Below are 19,779 nucleotides of genomic sequence, written 5' to 3'. Positions count from 1 at the left end.
CAGCACCTTGTATGTTTGTGTTTACAATGGAGTTAACCCCTCCACCTCTGTAAAATGCAGAGAAAGCATTTTCCTCTTTTGCGAACAAACCTGCTTAGACTAGCGGAAGGTAAATATGGTATAGATTAGAATATATTTTCATAAAAATTGGTGATCCAAATGATTAAAAGAGAAGTAGAGAAATAAACTTTTGTTACAAAAGAACCATGATAAATATTGGTAGGTGGAGTTTAAAACTCCTTTATACCAAGTGGTCATTGTACTATTGAAATTTTTTGAATAAAGTGAATTATGGCCCCTGTTTAAAAAGCATCAAGAGTCTATGCAGCAAAACAGCTTTGAATGGTAGTGTTACATGTAATAATTTAGCACTTGTAGGACAAATGGAGCAGGGGGGGGGCTTGATTTAATGAAAAGAAACCAGCATTATTATTTTTTTCTTTACTGGCCATGCTGACTCTATTTGGACACTCCCTCCCACTGCATCCGTGATTAAGATACATGAAAGTAAAATAATACTGTTGTCAGCTTCTAAAATAAAATGCCCTAAAGCGAAAATATAAATGAAATCCCTCAGTGCTTTAGGTTGCCTTACTCCATTGCTAATTTAGCAAACAAGTAACATCAAGCAGTTATAAATAAGATCATGGATAGAAGTATGGTTTTCTGGGACAAAGACAATAGTAATGTTGAATTATTGCAGTTGGCCATGCTGCACAAGAGTCAAAATTGTGACGACACTGCAAAACTTCCTGTAATGACAAAAAAACCCTTACTGGTTTAATTATAGGATATTACAGCGTGTTTCCCCAAGAAACAGGTTGGACTGGAATCCCAGTGCACTCACTGGCAAAATTGGACTGAACAGACGTCTCAAGATTGTAAGTAGCTTCCCAATAAGCAGCCAATAAAAGAGTTGTTTGAGGGCTGCAAATATATATGGCTCCTGGTCAATGCTCCTAAGGGAGAAATGACTTTCAAGGGGCCTTGTGGAAGCATGGCAATATTACATTCGTGAGCTAAGAGCTGTAGTGGCTATTAAACTGGTATTTCTGAAATGTTCCTTCCCAACTGTCTTTAAAAATTAGTCTTTCTTTAGCTGATAAATGAACACAATAGATTAAAATGAAAATAACTTAAAGATGAATTTAAAGAAACTTCCTGAGCTGTACTGTGGGGAATGAAAAACATTCAGCTGTCACTCAGTCACAAAACTAGGCAGCAGGACACTGCTGTTGCCTCCCAGATGGCAGAAAACCCAGGCTACAGTGCAGAACATGAAGGGCTTTGCCCTCTACCCAGGAATAATTTCTCAACGAAAGCAGGAATTGCCAGCCAAGGCAAAGATGCAGCTAGCTGCTCTCTTGTCTATTCCAGGAAAGGCAGGGATATGGAAGCAGCAGGTGATGGACAAACAACATGCTTAACTTGCTCCGGGAAGACCACTTAATCGTCCAAAAGGTGGTTCTGGCTTCTGCCATGTGAAAGAGGAAATCTGCCCATGTACATCAACTGGCCAGCAGCAACTCTGCCCACTAGGGAGAGGCTCCTTCCCTTCTCCTATTGCTTACATTGGGGAAACTCCACAGTTGTGGTAAGAGTCAAAAACTGACCAGCTCGGCATCCAGGCCCTGCTCCAAGCCGTTTTCACCAATGGTGATAGCCTGAATGTAAGTAACATGTCCAATACCTTTGGTAACACCTTCCCGGAAAAGCAGTTTTGCTCCTATCTTCAGGTATTCAGGGTGTTTAATAAATCTGAAGCAAACCACAGCCTTTTCCCCTGTCCGCAGCTTATCCTGAAGAAAAAAATACAATATAGTTACAAGATCAATAGCTCTGCTCCTACCCTGTTTCCCCTAAAATAAGACATCCCCAGAAAATAAGACCTAGCAGAGGTTTTGATGAATTGCTAAATAAAAGGCCTCCCCCGAAAGTAAGACCTAGCAAAGTTTTTGTTTGGAAGCATGCCTGCCGAACAACACCAGAGCATGCAGGATTTGTAAATGTACGTACCATAGATTGTTGTACATGGAAATAATGGTAGTAACAAGAAATTCTTGATAGGATGCACAGTTTGTCTGGTTATGCTGGTTTGTGATGACAACTACTGTACAGTATATAATAAATGTTCATTTTTTGTTCAACAATAAATGTGAATTTTTCTTCATGGAAAAATAAGACATCCCCTGAAAATAAGACCTAGCACATCTTTGGGAGCAAAAATTAATATAAGACACTGTCTTATTTTCGGGGAAACACGGTAGTTCTCTATTTTGTGCCTCGACATCCTGCTTTGAATCCCTTTATTGAACTCCCGATAAAGGGATTAAAGGCAGTTACAAAGCAAAAAGATTGATAATCACACATTTAAAGTTAAGACAATTAGCAAACTTGAAATAATTAAAAGATTATATACAATGAGAAAAACAGCACAACGCATCATTAAAAACCCATTCCACTCAAGTTTCTAAAAGCCTAATAATGTTTTGATTTGCCAATGGAAGGACATCTAAGAAGGGCCCATCCTAGAGTTGGGAAGGCCGGAAAAAACCCCCGAAAAAATTATGGGAAAAACAGCTTTCCCCCGTTTTTCCCCAAAGCCATCTCCCCCCCCCCACCATTGAAAAAGGTGTATGTTTTTTCCTAATGAAAAACATATCTTCATGTTCTATCATTTGAATACCATATTATAGATACATTATTTATCATTGAGAAATAACGTATTCTACACATTTTCCACTCCTCCCTTACATTCACTGTACCTGTATAAATACTAGCTAGTAATCAGAATGAATCAGCATCTAGAAAACAAAAGAGGAGCTGTCTGCCACAGCTTCTCTTCTGAGACTTCAAGTGGGGTTAACTGCAGAAAATTCCTTCTGAAATAGTGAAGACGCCTCAGAAGGGAAGATGAAAGTGAGAAGGGATACCTCTCTGTTCTCAACCCGAAACTTACCTTGCCATGAATCTTCTCTACAACTGCTGTTTGCCGCACATTGCCAACATGCACCGTTACTTGGAATCCCTTCCGAAAAGTTGTGGCATGGAAGAGCAGAACAATTTCAGCTTCAAACACTGAGCAAATGGTAGGGTTCATTTCTGGGCTGACCATCACCATGCCCTAAGTGACAGGAAGATTGTTGGATCAATTATTTTGACAATGGCACTTACAAGGTACAGTATTACTGAACTTCCTGATAATGTCTACACTTCTCCTCTTACAAGAAGCTGACATCTCCTCAGAATCAAAAGGGGAAGAGAGAAGGCAAGTATGTGACTGTGAGAAAGAGGCTAGAACTGAGTGCCGAAGATGACCCTCAAAGCCATGATTCCATTTATATTTGTAAACTTAAATAAATATGCCTATGTGCTGTGGTTTTAGCTATGAATAGTTTTTTTAAATGTTTTAAAGAGTTTTCACTGTTCATTTTTAATACTATTCATGTTTAATTCTGTTTTAATCTATATTTTTTAGGTTTTAATATATTGTATTGCTTTTATTGTGAGCAGCTTTGAGTACCTTTTTTATAGAGAAAAAGTAGGATACAAATAACAATAATATCAGTAAGGCATTGAAGAATTGAGTTAATTGCTCACAGCAAGGGCAAATGGTATATGTTCCTCTAGCTGACTACAACTCAGCCCTAGGGAACATAGCTGAAGGTGGGCAATGATGAGAGGTGCATTCCCATAGAGCCACATCTTCCTGATTCTTGGACCCCAGAATGTCTTCTCCAGCAGGAGTTCCAGAGGAACCACAGCTGCCAATTCCTCACAAAATCCTCACTTCATTATATATTATTCCCAAAAGGAAGGGAAATGTGCTTAAAGCCACAGCTTCCACAGACTGGAGGAGGACTCACTTTGCGCAGTAGCGAGCGGTCAAAGTGTCCGAGAGCCAGAGTGGCAGCCTGCCCAGCCCGAAGCACACGGCACGCTGAACGGTTCCTTTGGATGCTGCATACTCTCAGCTGTAGAAATTTGCCATCATCGGTTGGACCAACCACCAGGTTTTCTCCTTCTTTACATATTCCACTGGTAAGAGCACAAAATCATATTTAGCTCTCAAGAGGCAGGAAAATAATTTCTTCTGTGCCTACATAGGAGTGATACCTGAAATAGCTTCTCCAAATTTGTATGTGATAAAGATTAAAAGAAAAACCGTGTATTACAAGTCGTTATGCCCTCTGTCCAGAGAAGAGTACAGGAGTATTTGAGGCTATATTTCAGTTACTTCTCTAAAGCAAAAAACTGAAATCCTTGACTCAATTGGTAGGAAAACCAGTGATCACCTACCACTGGTACTGTATTCCCTAGCCTACAGTGATATATGGAATCTTACACTGCCAGGCGCCCCTTCCCTTCTTAACCTTCCATGGAGTAGGACCCACCTTGACAGGGTTCCGCCAACAACAGTGCCCACCTCAGGCACGGTGTAGATTTCATCCACCTGTAATAGGACAAGCGTATACATATTAGGCCTGCTGTGCAGCTGTCACGTGAATATTTCAGAGCTAGACTGAACAAATGTTTTTAAGAATTTAAGTGCAAACACTTGTATGGGACCTCCAAACCCACCCCTGAATATTTTCTTCCTTTCATTCAGTCCAAGCCCCAAGCATCCCTGAAAAATACCAGCCATCGCTGAAGAGTAAGGCATTTCTGTGTACATCTACAGCCGAAACAACATGAGGGTCAATTAGGTAATAACAACAGAAACATTACCTAAATATATTTTTCTTATATAAAAAGCAATCATAACTTTAGTGCAGGCATGGGCAAACTTCGGCCCTCCAGGTGTTTTGGACTTCAAGTCCAAAACACCTTGAGGGGTGAAGTTTGCCCATGCCTGCCTTAGCCACCCACTGCTTGAACCAAATAATGCAAGAGCATCTTGGTCTCATGCATTATGTAGGTAGTACTATTTGAGCTCTCCAATACAGGATACGCTTGTGTACCTGGAACTCAGTAAGCTGTTGCATTAGCTCTTCCTGTTCTTTGCTATTTGTCAGAGGAGGAAGGATATTGAGGAAAACTTTCAGAAGCTCCAAATTTTCTCCAGAAACACTGGACAAGGTGAAGATAGGAGTGATGCTGCCAACAGATGAAAAAAAATGCTAGCATTCTGCACTTCTGTGCAGTTTTAATCTAACACAATGGGACCTCTTTGAAGTTAATGTGCAAACATTTGAGGGCATGGGGCACAAGTTCTCACCCCCCCCCCTAAATTTACAGTAGTGTCCTGTTGGGAATGTATGGTATTGTAAACTAACATAAAATATTGTTGTTTAGAATTACAATGATCTTATCCCCATGGAAAGGAGCACTGTTAAATCTGTGCCTTTAGGACCACTGTACAAACTGAGGAAGCAAGTTTGGCAGTGATGTCAACTTGTAGCCCTCCAGGTGTTTTGGACTTCTGCTCCCAGAATTCCTGGCTATTGGACAAGCTGGCTAGGGGTTTTGGGAGTTGGAGGCCCAAACACTTGGAGGGCCACAGGTTTGAAAGCTCTGGCATAACAGATGCAACATGTAACAGTGTTGCAAGGTGACTTTGTGGGACAGTTTACAAGGGACAGGGCAATAGCCCTCAACACTGTCATGGGATACAATGAATATCATGAATGTCCTACAGCCAGCTGGGAAAAATATCCTTTGTTGTGCTCCATTGTGGGAGCCCCTACTGAACAGCACAACAAATTGTATGGTACCCCCATTGTGCATTGTTGCAATTCCTTAACATGATTATGTGTTGTGTCAGTGATGCATCTCCTACTCTAAGAAGAAACAAGTGGTTCTTACTTAGGAGACTGGGCAAACTGCTGTGCTGCTGTGACTGCGTCGTCATCTGATGTTACCAGCAAAGGGAGCTTGTTGCAGCCAGGCTGTTTCAGGATCCGCTCCAGCTGCTTCACTGTCCGCTCCACAGTGGCTTTTGAGCACAAGTCCACTTTGCTAATGACAATGAAGAAAGGGACTTTGAGGGCCATAGCTAAGCCTAGATGCTCTCGAGTTGTGCCTGCTGCAAGAGAAGTAACAGGAAACCAAGATGAGAAAGCAGAAACTCAAATGCAACTTGCATATATCGCTCTAGGACACAAGTGTCAAACTCGAGGCCCATGAGCCAAATCTAATGCTCACTGCATCATTTTGTGTGGCTCCCAGATGATGGACTACAACTCCGGTATTCCTCATCATTAGACATCAGACTAGAGCTGATGGGAGTAGTGAAACAGTAACATCTGGAAGGCTGCAGTTTGTCCTGTTCAGTCAGGATAGGGGATTGAATTCAGATACACAGCTTGTGGATATGTCTGGCTTTAAAATGTCCTTTAACTTTCTCCAACCACAGAGTCACAAATACTGTTGGGTTGCAATTTGCATTATCTTCAGTCCAGAGTGGATAATCAAAAGTGATGGGAATTGCCATTCAATAACACCTGGGGACTCAAACTGTATAAAAACTAAGAAGCACCAACCACTATGTAAAAAAAAAAAATCACACAGCTGGTCCTCTATCCACAAATTCTCCATCCATGGATTCAAAGGCCCTTTGAAGTTAACTTTAAGGCTCATGTGGCATTTAATTTTTTTGGAAGTCATTTGTACTGACCACAACTGCATATGCCAATTTTCTCAAACCTAAAGATTAGGCCAGAAGATGCAATGCCAACTTACCAATCCCAGTGTTTGCGCTCACCACCAGCATTGCAAAGTCTGGGCAGTAGCTTGTGAGGCCAAAGATGGTGGTTTTCAGATACTTGTGATGGCCGGCCAAATCAATGAAAGTGATCATCTTGGAGGAGCTCTCACAGATCTCCTCAGCTGTCCGTGAGTCACTATAGTTCACTACCTGAAAGGCAGAAGATACAGCTGCTGAACACTCAAGGTATGTCCTTTATATACAGAACAATAAAACAGTAACCCAAAAAATACAAACAACCTGCCTCCATACCTCCCCCTTGCTGTTGAAGCCAAGAATTTCAAAGCTGATGCTAGATGTTCTCCCAGACTGGATTTCATGCAGATGCCGGAAAAGGTTGAGTCGAGCTCTACCCCGCCCATTATCAAGTTCTCCTTGTGTCAAGACACCTAACAGAGTTGATTTGCCTGAATCCACGTTCCCAAGCACAGCCACTCGTAGGTCTAGGAACTTAAGAAAAGAAGGGGAAGAGCTAATGAAATTTGCTTCTAACACATATCAACAAGAGTATTTGAAGTACACATGATTAAGGTTTGACTGCCTGGCAAACTCATGCTCAAAGGAATCCAAAATTACCTTGATAATTTACATAATGCTGCAATACCACAACAAAAACATCATTCAGAGACACTGGGAAACTTCTGCCTTGCTCTACAAAGACTAAGCAAGGTTAGAAATTGGCTCTAGTATAGTGAAATGCAACAACTTTGTCTATGCCATGAAACAACTGCTATAGCTTTCTCCAAAGCAGAAACCAGAACAGTAAGTACCTTTAATAAACTAACTTCTACAAACAAACTTCAATTACAAGGTCACCTCAACGGAATCACCCACAGCAGACAGCATTACCTGCTGGTTATCTGGGACTTTTCGGACTAGAACCTCAGTTATTTTTCTGGGAATATCACTGTCATAATCAACTTCTCTTTCCCGTAGAACAGTGATATCAGCTCCTACTCTGCAAAGGAAAAAAAATAAACTTATGTTTATGGATAATCTACAAGGAATTCCTGAATAAGCATATGTGCCATTAATACATATACAAATTGAAACTGAATCCAGACAAGTCAGAGGTACTTGCCATCAAGAGTCCTAACCTAGGAATGGAGGTGTGTCAACCAGTTCCTAGTTCAAATTAATAAATATTAGAGGACATCAAGAACTCCACATCAGATTTAGAAACAAAAGTTGCCTTGACCTATCCCAGAAGAAGGGTAATTGCACATACTTCTCAGCCATTCGCCGTAGTGTTTTGAGCGAGGCACGCATCTCTTCTTCCGACAGTCCTACAAGCAGCCCATTGTCCTCAACACCAATCTGGTAGACTGCTTCCCCACGGCCTTCTTGTAGTCGCCACTTCATCTGCGTTACTAGATGTTCAAAGCGGTACTGAGAAGGATTGACTAGTTTCAGCTGCCCAAAGAAAGCAGTGATTACAGTGAGTGTGTAGCTCAATTACTTAGGGTTTCCTTTCTTTGGGAGAGGGGGAGATTTCACTAGAATTTGGTCAATTTTACCCAAGACATGAATGAGACTAGTTTTCAGCTTTTCTGGGTGACTATTTAGTCGATATGTAACAGATACACCCCAAGTATTTAAACTGAGGAATTTGCACAACAACTAATAACACAAGAAGGCTCTTTGTTTTCTAAAAGGTACCATGTGATTTTGAAAGAAATATCTGCATTCAGATATTCGAAAATGAGAAAACCAACACATTAGCAAATAGCTGCAAACTTTAACCAAATACATACTTAATATTGTTGTCTCCAAACTATATTTTTACTTTCTTTCAGAAATTAAAATACATATTTTGAAGGACTAGTGTGACTGGAAGCATAATTTGATTTTGTGGCTTTTAGCGTAAAGAATCTCATTTGGAGAGACCCCACTTACAAAACTCACCTTATATTCTATGTTTCCATCTTCTGCCTAAATGAAAGAAGAAAATTTGACATTAGTGACCTTTACATTGTTTGGCGCTTGACAACACAGCGAAACCAGCACATAACCACAACAGGCTATTAATATCAAGAGTCACAGAATGCTACCATTCTGGCTCCTATCTCTATGTAGAACTGCAATGAGTCAACATATAAGTACAATACTGGAACTTTTCTGCTTGGTTCACCATTATTTGTTTTACAAACAAAGAAACTAGTAGACTATTATGAATACCGCAAGGGCTGAATCAGGCCTTTAGCAGTAAGATAATCAGATAACAGGGAAGGCCTCAAAATATGTCTCCAGAAGTAACTCCCATTCAAGTATTTCAAGCAGACCCTGGCCTTCCACTGTGCCTTCACAAATCTATTAAGGTCATTGAGAATGCTTTCATAGAATCATAGAATAGTAGAGTTGGAAGAGACCACATGGGCCATCCAGTCCAACCCCCTGCTAAGAAGCAGGAAATCGCATTCAAAGCACCCCCGACAGATGGCCATCCAGCCTCTGCTTAAAAGCCTCCAAAGAAGGAGCCTCCACCACGGCCCCGGGGAGAGAGTTCCACTGTCGAACAGCTCTCACAGTGAGGAAGTTCTTCCTGGTGTTCAGGTGGAATCTCCTTTCCTGTAGTTTGAAGCCATTGTTCCGTGTCCTAGTCTGCAGGGCAGCAGAAAACAAGCTTGCTCCCTCCTCCCTATGACTTCCCTTCACGTATTTGTACATGGCTATCATGTCTCCTCTCAGCCTTCTCTTCTGCAGGCTAAACATGCCCAGCTCTTTAAGCCACTCCTCATAGGGCTTGTTCTCCAGACCCTTAATCATTTTAGTCGCCCTCCTCTGGACGCTTTCCAGCTTGTCAACGTCTCCCTTCAACTGTGGTGCCCAAAATTGGACACAGTATTCCAGGTGTGGTCTGACCAAGGCAGAATAGAGGGGGAGCATAACTTCCCTGGATCTAGACGCTATTCCCCTATTGATGCAGGCCAGAATCCCATTGGCTTTTTTAGCAGCCGCATCACATTGTTGGCTCATGTTTAACTTGTTGTCCACGAGGACTCAAAGGTCTTTTTCGCACACACTGCTGTCAAGCCAGGCGTCCCCCATTCTGTATCTTTGATTTCTATTTTTTCTGCCGAAGTGAAGTATCTTGCATTTGTCCCTGTTGAACTTCATTTTGTTAGTTTTGGCCCATCTCTCTAGTCTGTCAAGATCGTTTTGAATTCTGCTCCTGTCTTCTGGAGTGTTAGCTATCCCTCCCAGTTTTGTGTCGTCTGCAAACTTGATGATCGTGCCTTCTAACCCTTCGTCTAAGTCGTTAATAAAGATGTTGAACAAGATACATCTTGATACCACTGTGCTGTTTGCCAGACCTAATATTATTCATTTGACGTAAGTTTTAGAAAGAGAAAGAATTTTAAATTTTGATTTATACAACTTGCTGGAACAACTATTGACTAACCAGCTCATATCTCATTGGATGTTCTGTATTAATAGAAACTGTAGAAAAGCTCCCTCAACTGTTCTAAACATCCACACCAAACCAGGAAACCAGAGAAGATAATGTGAAATCGAGAACTACACTTCAGCAATAGTCATGCTATACCTCTTCCTGTATTAATCTTGAAGCTATCTATTAAGCGCCCACACCCTATATTTAGCTACATAACTTCAGTCCACTCTGGTAAATAGCAGAATTTGCTGACAATTCTTCCTCATATTAGTCTCTCCCATGGTAAATGTTGCCTGAGAAGATAAGTGTGACAAGCAGCAGAGAAAGGGAACTTTTAGTCAGGATGTGGTAAACAAGCTAGACAATGTGACAAGAAATATAAAACACTACAACCTTCCCCAAACTAGGTATTTATGTTATATTTTCTAAAAGGTTTCCTACCTGGTTAAGGGTTAATATGCTAAGGACTACTCATCAAACCCATAGTAGGAAAGACTGGGGTCAGTCTGTAAAAAGTAGATCTGTAACACTCTACTGATCCTGTTCTCCTCTTGAGGTACACAGTGGGAAAGTATCACTAACCAGACTGCCAGCAGCACGTAAAGTGATCTACTCATGTTTAATTTCTTCCTGAAATAATCTAGCCACTCTGGAAGTAAACATCCCTCTTTTCCCCAGCATGTTTTACTTCTCATGGGAAAGACTTAATTTTTATTCCATGTGGCTTCTTTCTTTTCCAGCGCAAAAGCGTGATGTCAGAGGGAAATACTTAGCAAACAATACCTAGGAATTAACTCCCTGTATATTGGAGCAGAGAAAGTCACAATGGAATACCTCCCTTATCTGACCACCAAATCTCCTGATTTCTACTTACATTTTAGTTGCACAACATCACTCCCAGTTTAACTGTGTAAATTCGGAGTAATACAAACCTATTACCTATACGTAACAGAAACACTGCATTCATATTTATGTTGTGTACACAGTACATATTTACTAAACTGTAGAAGAGAGGCAGTGACAAGTTCAGGCATGCCCTGAGATAGTCCACACAAGAGTCAACTGAGGACAGAAAAATAGTACCAATTTCAGGGATCAGTACAGAGAGTAATCCTGTTATCCGAGAGATGGATCACTACCCTGAAACAAAAGTCTGAACTCAGAATTATCCATCCTCACATCTTTTACAGATTGTAAGACAAGTTATTGTTAAAAACACTGCAAGCTGGACCACAGCAATTTTGACAATGAGAGAGAATCCCTGCTGGACATCTATGTATACACTTAGGGTATTTCAATTTTAAATAACAAAGAATAAACTAGTGTTGACAAATTGGCTTGGGGATATTTATCGAAGCAGTTTAAAATCAAGTTTATCTTGCAGCAAGTACTATTGTACAGCGTAATTTGCAAAAATGGGCTACACTGGTGTCTGAGGTGTACAGTTTCATCCACCCTTGAATGCTCCTTTACCTATGCACCCTCTCCCACAAAAAGACCACAGAAAACCTTTTGCTCATAAAATAAAGTTGGAGGGAACAATAAATTTAAAAACTCTTTCATGATATCTGGTGTCCTTTATGGATGTTATTTACTTAGGTGGCCAGGCCTGTAAGACATGCATAGTCTAAAGCAATAAAGCTCAGAGAGATTTATCCAAATTTCACTGAAGCATATGTGGAATTACAGTGACACATACTTCACTGAAGTGGGTAACTAGGAAACCCACTGTTATAGATATACAGTATATAATTATGGCTGTCAGTCTTGATGGCTTTCAAGGTGGAATGGATAAATTCATGGCCAAGGAGTGAAACAGATGCAGTTGTGTTCGTGTCTGCCTGGCAGGTTGCCCTTTGGGGCAACCACCATAGCTACAGAATTTGATTAAATGGGCCTTTGGTCTGATCTATGGCTGTTTTTATCTTCCTGTAAGAGGTGCTTTCTACTGAATCAAGCCTTAGCACAATATGAACTATTATGTCTGACCCTAGGCAGAAATCTCATTACAGGCAGTTCCCAAGTTACGAACAAGATAAATTGTGTAGGTCTGTTTTTAGGTTGAATTTGTATGTAAGTACACTTTTAAAATGTAACTCCTGCCAAATATATACACGAACTTTGGATATCAAAGGGGAGGATTAATACCCTTGTGGTGTTTGTTTTACTGTCTGTGCCCCTGTTCAGAAGATTTAACTTTCTGTCCTGGTGATAATTGGATTTTGAAAAATTTAGCTTGTTGTGGAAACAAAGATTGGTGATAAAGCTTCAGTGGAGGGATATTTTGATTGTGCTTTTCCTGAATGGCAGGGGGTCAGACTAGATGGCCCATGTGGTGTCTTCCAACTCTATTATTCTATGACACCCTTTTCCCCCATGAAAACACTTAGTAGTGAATTTCCCTTCCAAGGAATAGATTCCTCTCACTTTCTGTTGTCTCGCCCCCATTCTTAACTATGAATTGTTTATAAGTTGAATATTTGTAACTCGTTGACTGCCTGCAGTTAATTATTTTTGTTGGATGAGAATCAGGTAGCAGACCTTGTTTTACAAGCTACTTGAGAGTAAGTTTGCTAACCAGAAACAGAATATAGGTATTAAAAATATATTTTCCACTGATCTCAACTTCAATTACTGTATTTCTTCAAATTTAAGCTGCACTTTTTTCCTATATAAATATCTCTAAAAATGGGGTCTGTTTTAGAATCACAGGTGTGTCGTGTATTTTTGTTGTTGTTGCTGCTATTGAAATTAGGGTGTATCTTACAATTGAAGAAACATGGAACTACAAAATCTAAAGTTCAGTTGAAAAGCATCACAGTCCTTTCAAATCTCATTAGTTAGCTGCATTTCAAGTGATGGCTGTATGAAGCAATTCAAATGCAACTTGAGTGACTCAGAACCATAACAACGCATAAGGGGAAAAAAGTTTTGCTAGACGTAAACAACAAAAGAGCTGGTTTTGCTCTTGCCACCAAACAAATGTACAGTCTCAGAATCACTTATTAACTATTAAAGCTTTCAACCTGGTATTTTGACATCTGTTTGACAGAAACTGATACGAAAGATGGGAAAGGAGAGAGAAGGACCCTCATAATTCCACACTTTTCACTCCATTAGGTTGTTTGAGCTTTGGACCAAGACTCTGGAGACAGGGTTCAAATCCCCATTCAGTCATGGAAACCTTGGACAAGTCATATCTTATTAGCTTCGGAGAAAGACAAAGGCAGATCCCTTCTGAACAAATCTTGGCAAGAAAACTCTGTGACAGTTTGCCTTAGGATCACCATAATTCGGAAGGGGCTTGAAGGCAAACAACAACGAAGTATTGAACTGAAATGGCATGTTTGCTGGCAGCGAGTGGGGAGCCGGATGAGAATAGGATTACACACATCAAGATGACGGCGAAGGCAGCAGACTATACTATGCTATTGAACTGCACCATTAGATGGCATGTACAGTTTTGGTGTATCTTTCTGTCCCTTCTCCACAAAAACAACATCATAAGAAACCCCAACAGACACCACCGATATGAAGCTACTGTAGGACTGGATCTTCCTTACATTTGGGTCAATGGATTTCAGAGATAAAACACGAGTAGAGTTTGGGAATAAAGGAGAAACTTCTTAAGAGTTCCTAAGTGTTTTAAGGGACTGGAACTGACTGGTTGTTTAAAACTACAGGATGTCCCAACACATTGGGAAATTGCAGCTAATGTGAGTTTAAACTTTCTTACATATGGACACTTTTATGTCATCTTGTGTTTTGATATTTGTACGTTGCGATTTTTAAAGTGCATTGCTTTTTTAATACTGTGAGCTGCTCTGAGTCTTAGTTGGGAGGTAAAAGCGGGATACAAATAAATATAATAAAGTGAGAAGTGACAGTAAGAAACCAGAAACTATCCATCCTCACTTAAATGGGTTGCTATGAGTTTTCCAGGCTGTATGGCCATGTTCTAAAAGCATTCTCTCCTATTGTTTCATCCACATCTATGGAAGGCATCCTCAGAGGTTGTGAGGTCTGTTGGAAACTCAGCAAGTGGGGTTTATATATCTGTGGAAAGTCCAGAGTGGGAGAAAGAACTCGTGTCTGTTGGAGGCAAGTGTGAATGTTGCAAACTGGCCACCTTGATTAGTATTTAATAGGAGCCCCCGGTGGTGCAATGGGTTAAACCCTTGTGCAGGCAGGACTGCTGAGCTGAAGGTTGGGTTACTGGCCTGAAGGTTGCCAGTTCTAATCCAACCCGGGGAGAGTGCGGATGAGCTCCCTCTGTCAGCTCCATGTTGCAACATGAGAGAAACCTCCCACAAGGATGGTAAAATATCAAAACATCCGGGCGTCCCTTGGGCAACGTCCTTGCAGACAGCCAATTCTCTCACACCAGAAGCGACTTGCAGTTTCTCAAGTCGCTCCTGATACACAAAAAAATTAGCATTGAATGGCCTTGCAGCTTCAAAGTCTACCCAGCTGTGAGGAATCGTGGGAGCTGAAGTCCAAATCACCCGGAGGGCCGAAGCTTGCCCATGCCTGATCCACAGTGTAGAATTTAGCACAATTCGACACTTTAACAGCCACGGCTCAATGCTGTGGAATCATGGGAGCTGTAGTTTAACAAGGCCTTAACCCTTCCCTGTCAAAGGACAGAGATTCACCTGTCAAAAATTTGTTTTTGAAAACTTGGTTATGAAATGCTGAATCTTCTCTGTCAATGATTTATTCCGAGGAGGATTGCCACTGCCTTCCTCTGAGACTGAGAGTGTGATTGGCCTAAAGTCATGGCCGAGTGCGGATATGAATATACACTGGAGAATTAAACGCGGGTTGATACCTCTTTAACTCCACGGGCTGTGCAATACTGAGAATTGTCCTTTGGTGAGGCACTTTGGCACAGAAGGCTAAAGATGTACAGTAGAGTCTCACTTAGCCAACATAACTGGCCGGCAGAATGTTGGATAAGCGAATATGTTGGATAATAAGGAGGGATTACGGAAATGTTTATTAAACATCAAATTAGGTTATGATTTTACAAATTAAGCACCATAACATCATGTTACACAACAAATTTGACAGAAAAAGTAGTTCAATACGCAGTAATGCTATGTAGTAATTACTTTATTTATGAATTTAGCAACAAAATATCCCGATGTATTGAAAACATTGACTACAAAAATGCGTTGGATAATCCAGAACGTTGGATAAGCAAGTGTTGGATAAGTGAGCCTCTACTGTATATATAAATAAAACACTCCCACGATTCAATAGTTTGGAGCATTAAAGTGGTGTCAAACTGCGTTAGTTCCACAGTGGCGATGCAGTCCCCTCTCCCCGACTAAAAATAAACAGCAGGTGGCTTTCTCCTCACCTCCGGCGGCAGGTAGGGCGGGTTGTTGGCCTTCCCCCCGCGGTGCCTCCCGTTCTTCTTCCTGCCCTTGGAAGAGGAGCCCCCGCTGCTGGCGCCGGCTCCGGGGCGGCCTCGCAGAGACCCTCCGCCGCCTCCCCCGGGCCGGCAGCAGCCGCCGAAGAGCTCCGACACCCGCGAGTCCATCCCCGGCGCGGACGCCTCCTCCTCCTTCCTTCCCCGGCTCCTGCTCCTGCTCCTGCCAGCGCCGCACTTGGCTTCTGAGGGCGCGCTCGCTCGCTCGCTCAGGCCCCCCTGGCGTCAGAAAGAGCAGCGCGGGGCATCACGGGAAGCCAGGCCTCGGCAGCCGCTCCCTCGAACTACCACTCCCAGCTTCCTCTGCGGCCTGTCAGTTTTTCACAGAGCCCACACAAACGCGCTTATCCACCTAATACAGGCATGGGCAAACTTGGGCTTAAGCGGCTGAGGGTAGGGGCCTGAGGCTGCGAGGAATGGTGGGAGTTGAAGTCCAAAACACCCGCAGGGCCTAAGTTTGCCCATGCCTGATCTAATAGGCCAGGCACCCTCAAACAGCAAGAACAGGCAAGGGCAAAATTGGGCCCTCACTCCAGGTGTTTTACACTCCAACTCCCACCATTCCTAACAGCCTCAGGCCCCTTCCTTTTCCCCATCAGATATATAATATATACCTATATATATATATATATATGTGTGTGTGTGTGTGTGTGTGTGTGTGTGTGTGTGTGTATTTTTAAAGGTAAACGTTTTCCCCTGAGATTAAGTCTAGTTTAGTCTGACTCTGGAGGTTGGTGTTCATCTCCATTAATAAGCCAAAGAGCCGGTGTTGTCCGTAGATGCCTCCAAGGTCATGTAGCCAGCATGACTGCATGGCATGCTGTTACCTTCCCGCCGGAACAGTACCTACTCATATTTGCATGTTTTCAAACTGCTAGCTTGGCAGAAGCTGGGGCTAACAGCAGGAGCTCACCCTCCTCCCCAGATTTGAACCACGGACTTTCGGTCAGCAAGTTCAGCAGCTCAGCGGTTTAACCCGGTGCACCACCAGATGCTCTGAGATATATATATATATATATATATATATTATATATATACACACACACACCTACATACACAATGTTGGAAGCCCCGGTGGCGCAGTGGGTTAAATCTTTGTGCCGACAGGACTGCTGAATGACAGGTTGGCGGTTCAAATCTGGGGAGAGCGTGAATGAGTTCCCTCTGTCAGCTCCAGCTCCCCATGTGGGGACATGAGAGAAGCCTCTCACAAGGATGGTAAAACATCAAACATCTGGGCATCGCCTGGCCAACTTTTTTGCAGACGGCCAATTCTCTCACACCAGAACTGACTTGCAGTTTCTCAAATCGCTCCTGACATGAAAAAAATACAATGTTATAACACATTTAAAAGTCACTATTTACAATGATGTTATCCCATCCAACTTCCCTCCTTTCCCTAAGTCACAGACATTTATATACTGCCAGTCCTCTAACAAGTGAAATATTCTCTATTCTTTTATCTAGTTTTCTTAATAATACAGATATCTTATCGTCATAGTCATTTAAGCAAAAGCAAAATCTTACACCTGAGGATGGTTTTAATTTGCTGTTGCTTTAGCAGATATAGCTAATAAATGCTTGCCATATGGCCTCTAAGGGCCCTTCCAGACATGCCCTATATCCCAGGACAGTAAGTTGGAACATGTACATTTTTAAGTGTAATTCCAGAGATATATATAGATAAATATAGATATATCTATCTATCCTTGTCTAGCATAGGGAAGAGTTAACACCCCTGTGGTGTTTGCCTTGCTGTCTCTGCCTCTCTTCAGATTTCATTTCACTTTCTGTCCCTGTGATAATTGGATTTTGAAAAATGTGGCTTGTTGTGGAAACAAGGATTGGTGAGAAAGTTTCAGTGGAGACATTTTTCCCCCATGATAACTCTTTCAGGAGTTAATTTCCCTTCCTAGGAATAGATTTCTCTCTTCCTGCTGTCTCACCCCCATTTTTAACTATGAGTAATTTGTAAATCGGATGTAACTCAGGGATTGCCTGTATTCCATTTATCCAGTTCCGCATTGGTACATTTTCAAATTTTTCCATACTTTTACTGTTTCCATTATTGCAGCACAAATCAGAACTATTATGAGGTCTTTGTTCAATAGGTTCGGATTTTTGTTCTCAAATAGAGAAAGGGTAATGCATCTCTACAATGGACTTTTCCTCCTGTTATACGGCTTCTCCAGGTTAAGTCCGCTTGCTAAAACCTAAAATATCTTTGGATGTGAGAGCTCAATAATCTCTCCAGCATAGTTTTGATACTCTGTGATTAATCCTGTGAAATTTGAGTGGACAGCAATGCCATTTACAAGCAGTTTCCAATGTGTTCTAATTTGAGCTGATTTGTAAGGTAACTTGGCAACCTGAAAAGAACGGCAGATACTTGGGAATAAAATAAAATCAGACAAAACAAATGGAACTCAATTTGGAAAGATTTGCCTTATAAATGCATTGAGATTTTCTGACCTCACTGTCAGTGGGTGGATGTTTACAAATAGAGTCATATTCTGGTACTTCCTTCAAGCACTCCCTTTGTACTTGGTTACCGTTGATGGCAACTCATTGCATCAGTTGGAAGGGATTGCTCTGTTTAGTACCTTCATTGCATCAGGTCAAGGCAGGAGGGCGAGGCAGCCTGTGCTCTGTAAAAACAATACCTTTGCTCTCTGACATCTCCTATGAATCTTACCGGAATACAAGTTCATCAACTAAGGTCAAGTTCAATTATTATCAGTGGCAAACGATGTGGCACTTTCAAAATCATAAAAGAGGGATACAAATGACCCTAATTCCCACAAAACAGGGAAGTTGCTTTATTTGTAGAAAGTCAAAATATTCACTATAAAGAGGGAGGGCAGGGGAGTGAGTATATTACATTATGTAGCTCTATTTTTGTTCCTGGGTTATAAATGTCATTTCCTAATTGGTTCTATCATAACAACATGGAAAAAGTTTATTAAATTGCAAAAACTTTGTTTCTGCGGAACATCCTGCAGCACATTTTGCTATAGTTTTCCAATGGATATCTCATAGGGTCTCAACCAATTCAACAAAGTTTGTGGCAGCCACAAAACAAAGTATCTGGAGTATAACAATTATTTCCAAAATAAGTACAATTAAACAGGAAATAATACTTTCAAACCAAGGACAGACTTTATTCAAATTTTGTTATGTCGTTATTATTATATTGCTAACATCATCATCATCTTTATTTCCAATGACATGACACAACTCAAGAACTTTTAAAAGCACGGCAAATACAAAAAACACATATTTGTGTCATGAATACAAAGTTAAAATACAATTAAGATATAACACAAAATAATATTAAAATTACATTTAACACTAAATGTTCCCCAAAATCCTAACCACAGCATTCCCCCAAATATTGTGAGCCGCCCATGAGGTAGAAGCACTGGATTGAGACCTTTAGAGTGCATTTACCCTGTAGAATAAAAGCAGTTTGACCCCACTTTGACTACTCAGTGCTATGGAATCATGGGAGTTGTAGTTTGGTTAGACATCAGCACTCTGGCAGAGAAGGCTAAAGTGCTTGTAAACTATAGCTCCCAGGATTCCATAGTATTTAGCCACTGCAGCTAAAGTGGTTTCAAACCGAATTAATTCTGCAGTGTAGATGCACTCTTGGTCTAGCACTCAAGCCACTACAGCGCAGAAGTAGAAAAACTAAATACGCTTCCTCAATGTTTCTGGAGAAAAAGCGGCATATACTTGTAACAAAGTATTAATTATATTATAAATTTAATTAATCAAACATTAATATTAATAATATAATTATGTAAGTATTCATACACAATTTCATAATTACTTAATTGGATATTAATTGATAATACTTAATACAATAATATCATTAAGTAATTACTGATTAATTAATTAATACACAAAATAAAACGTGTGATCTCAAAAGATTAAAAATATAGTACATCCAGAATGTATTTTTCTAGACATCCCCAAAAATAACTTTTTCTGCCTGCCGGAAGAACTGGCACAGCTTTGGAGAGTGAGGCCCGTAAGGATCGGCCTATCTAGTTAGTTAGGCGATTCCTTGTAGCCCAAAGACAATGGCCCTCCAAGTGTAGTGTCTTGGTGGTGGATGCGTAGGTGGCTGTGGGGACCTATTCTTGACCCGCATGTTCTTCCACAGTGAAGACATTGGTTTCCAGGTGGAAGGTGGTCTCAGTCAGGGTTGGGTTGACATGCCTCCCTTTTGGCACG

General features: G+C 41.2%; 1 protein-coding gene across 1 annotated transcript; it reads right to left on the bottom strand.

Annotated features, from left to right (window-relative positions):
- Nucleotides 1-355: 355 nt before the first annotated feature.
- On the bottom strand, nucleotides 356-15,780 carry gtpbp2 (GTP binding protein 2). Its single transcript, XM_003215920.4, has 12 exons — nucleotides 15,466-15,780; nucleotides 8,612-8,638; nucleotides 7,935-8,119; nucleotides 7,556-7,664; nucleotides 6,959-7,156; nucleotides 6,682-6,856; nucleotides 5,806-6,025; nucleotides 4,962-5,097; nucleotides 4,395-4,453; nucleotides 3,867-4,038; nucleotides 2,960-3,124; nucleotides 356-1,799 (listed from the first exon to the last, which is right to left on the bottom strand). Exons 1-12 carry the CDS (start codon nucleotides 15,646-15,648, stop codon nucleotides 1,602-1,604), a joined length of 1,827 nt encoding a protein of 608 aa, XP_003215968.1. The 5' UTR covers nucleotides 15,649-15,780; the 3' UTR covers nucleotides 356-1,601.
- Between the last annotated feature and the right edge of the window lie 3,999 nt (nucleotides 15,781-19,779).

This window comes from Anolis carolinensis, chromosome 1 (assembly GCF_035594765.1).
Source record: "Anolis carolinensis isolate JA03-04 chromosome 1, rAnoCar3.1.pri, whole genome shotgun sequence".
In the NCBI taxonomy this organism is placed as follows: Eukaryota; Metazoa; Chordata; class Lepidosauria; order Squamata; family Dactyloidae; genus Anolis; species Anolis carolinensis.
Note: the sequence above shows the minus strand (reverse complement) of the source record. Positions and strands in the feature narration are given on the sequence as shown.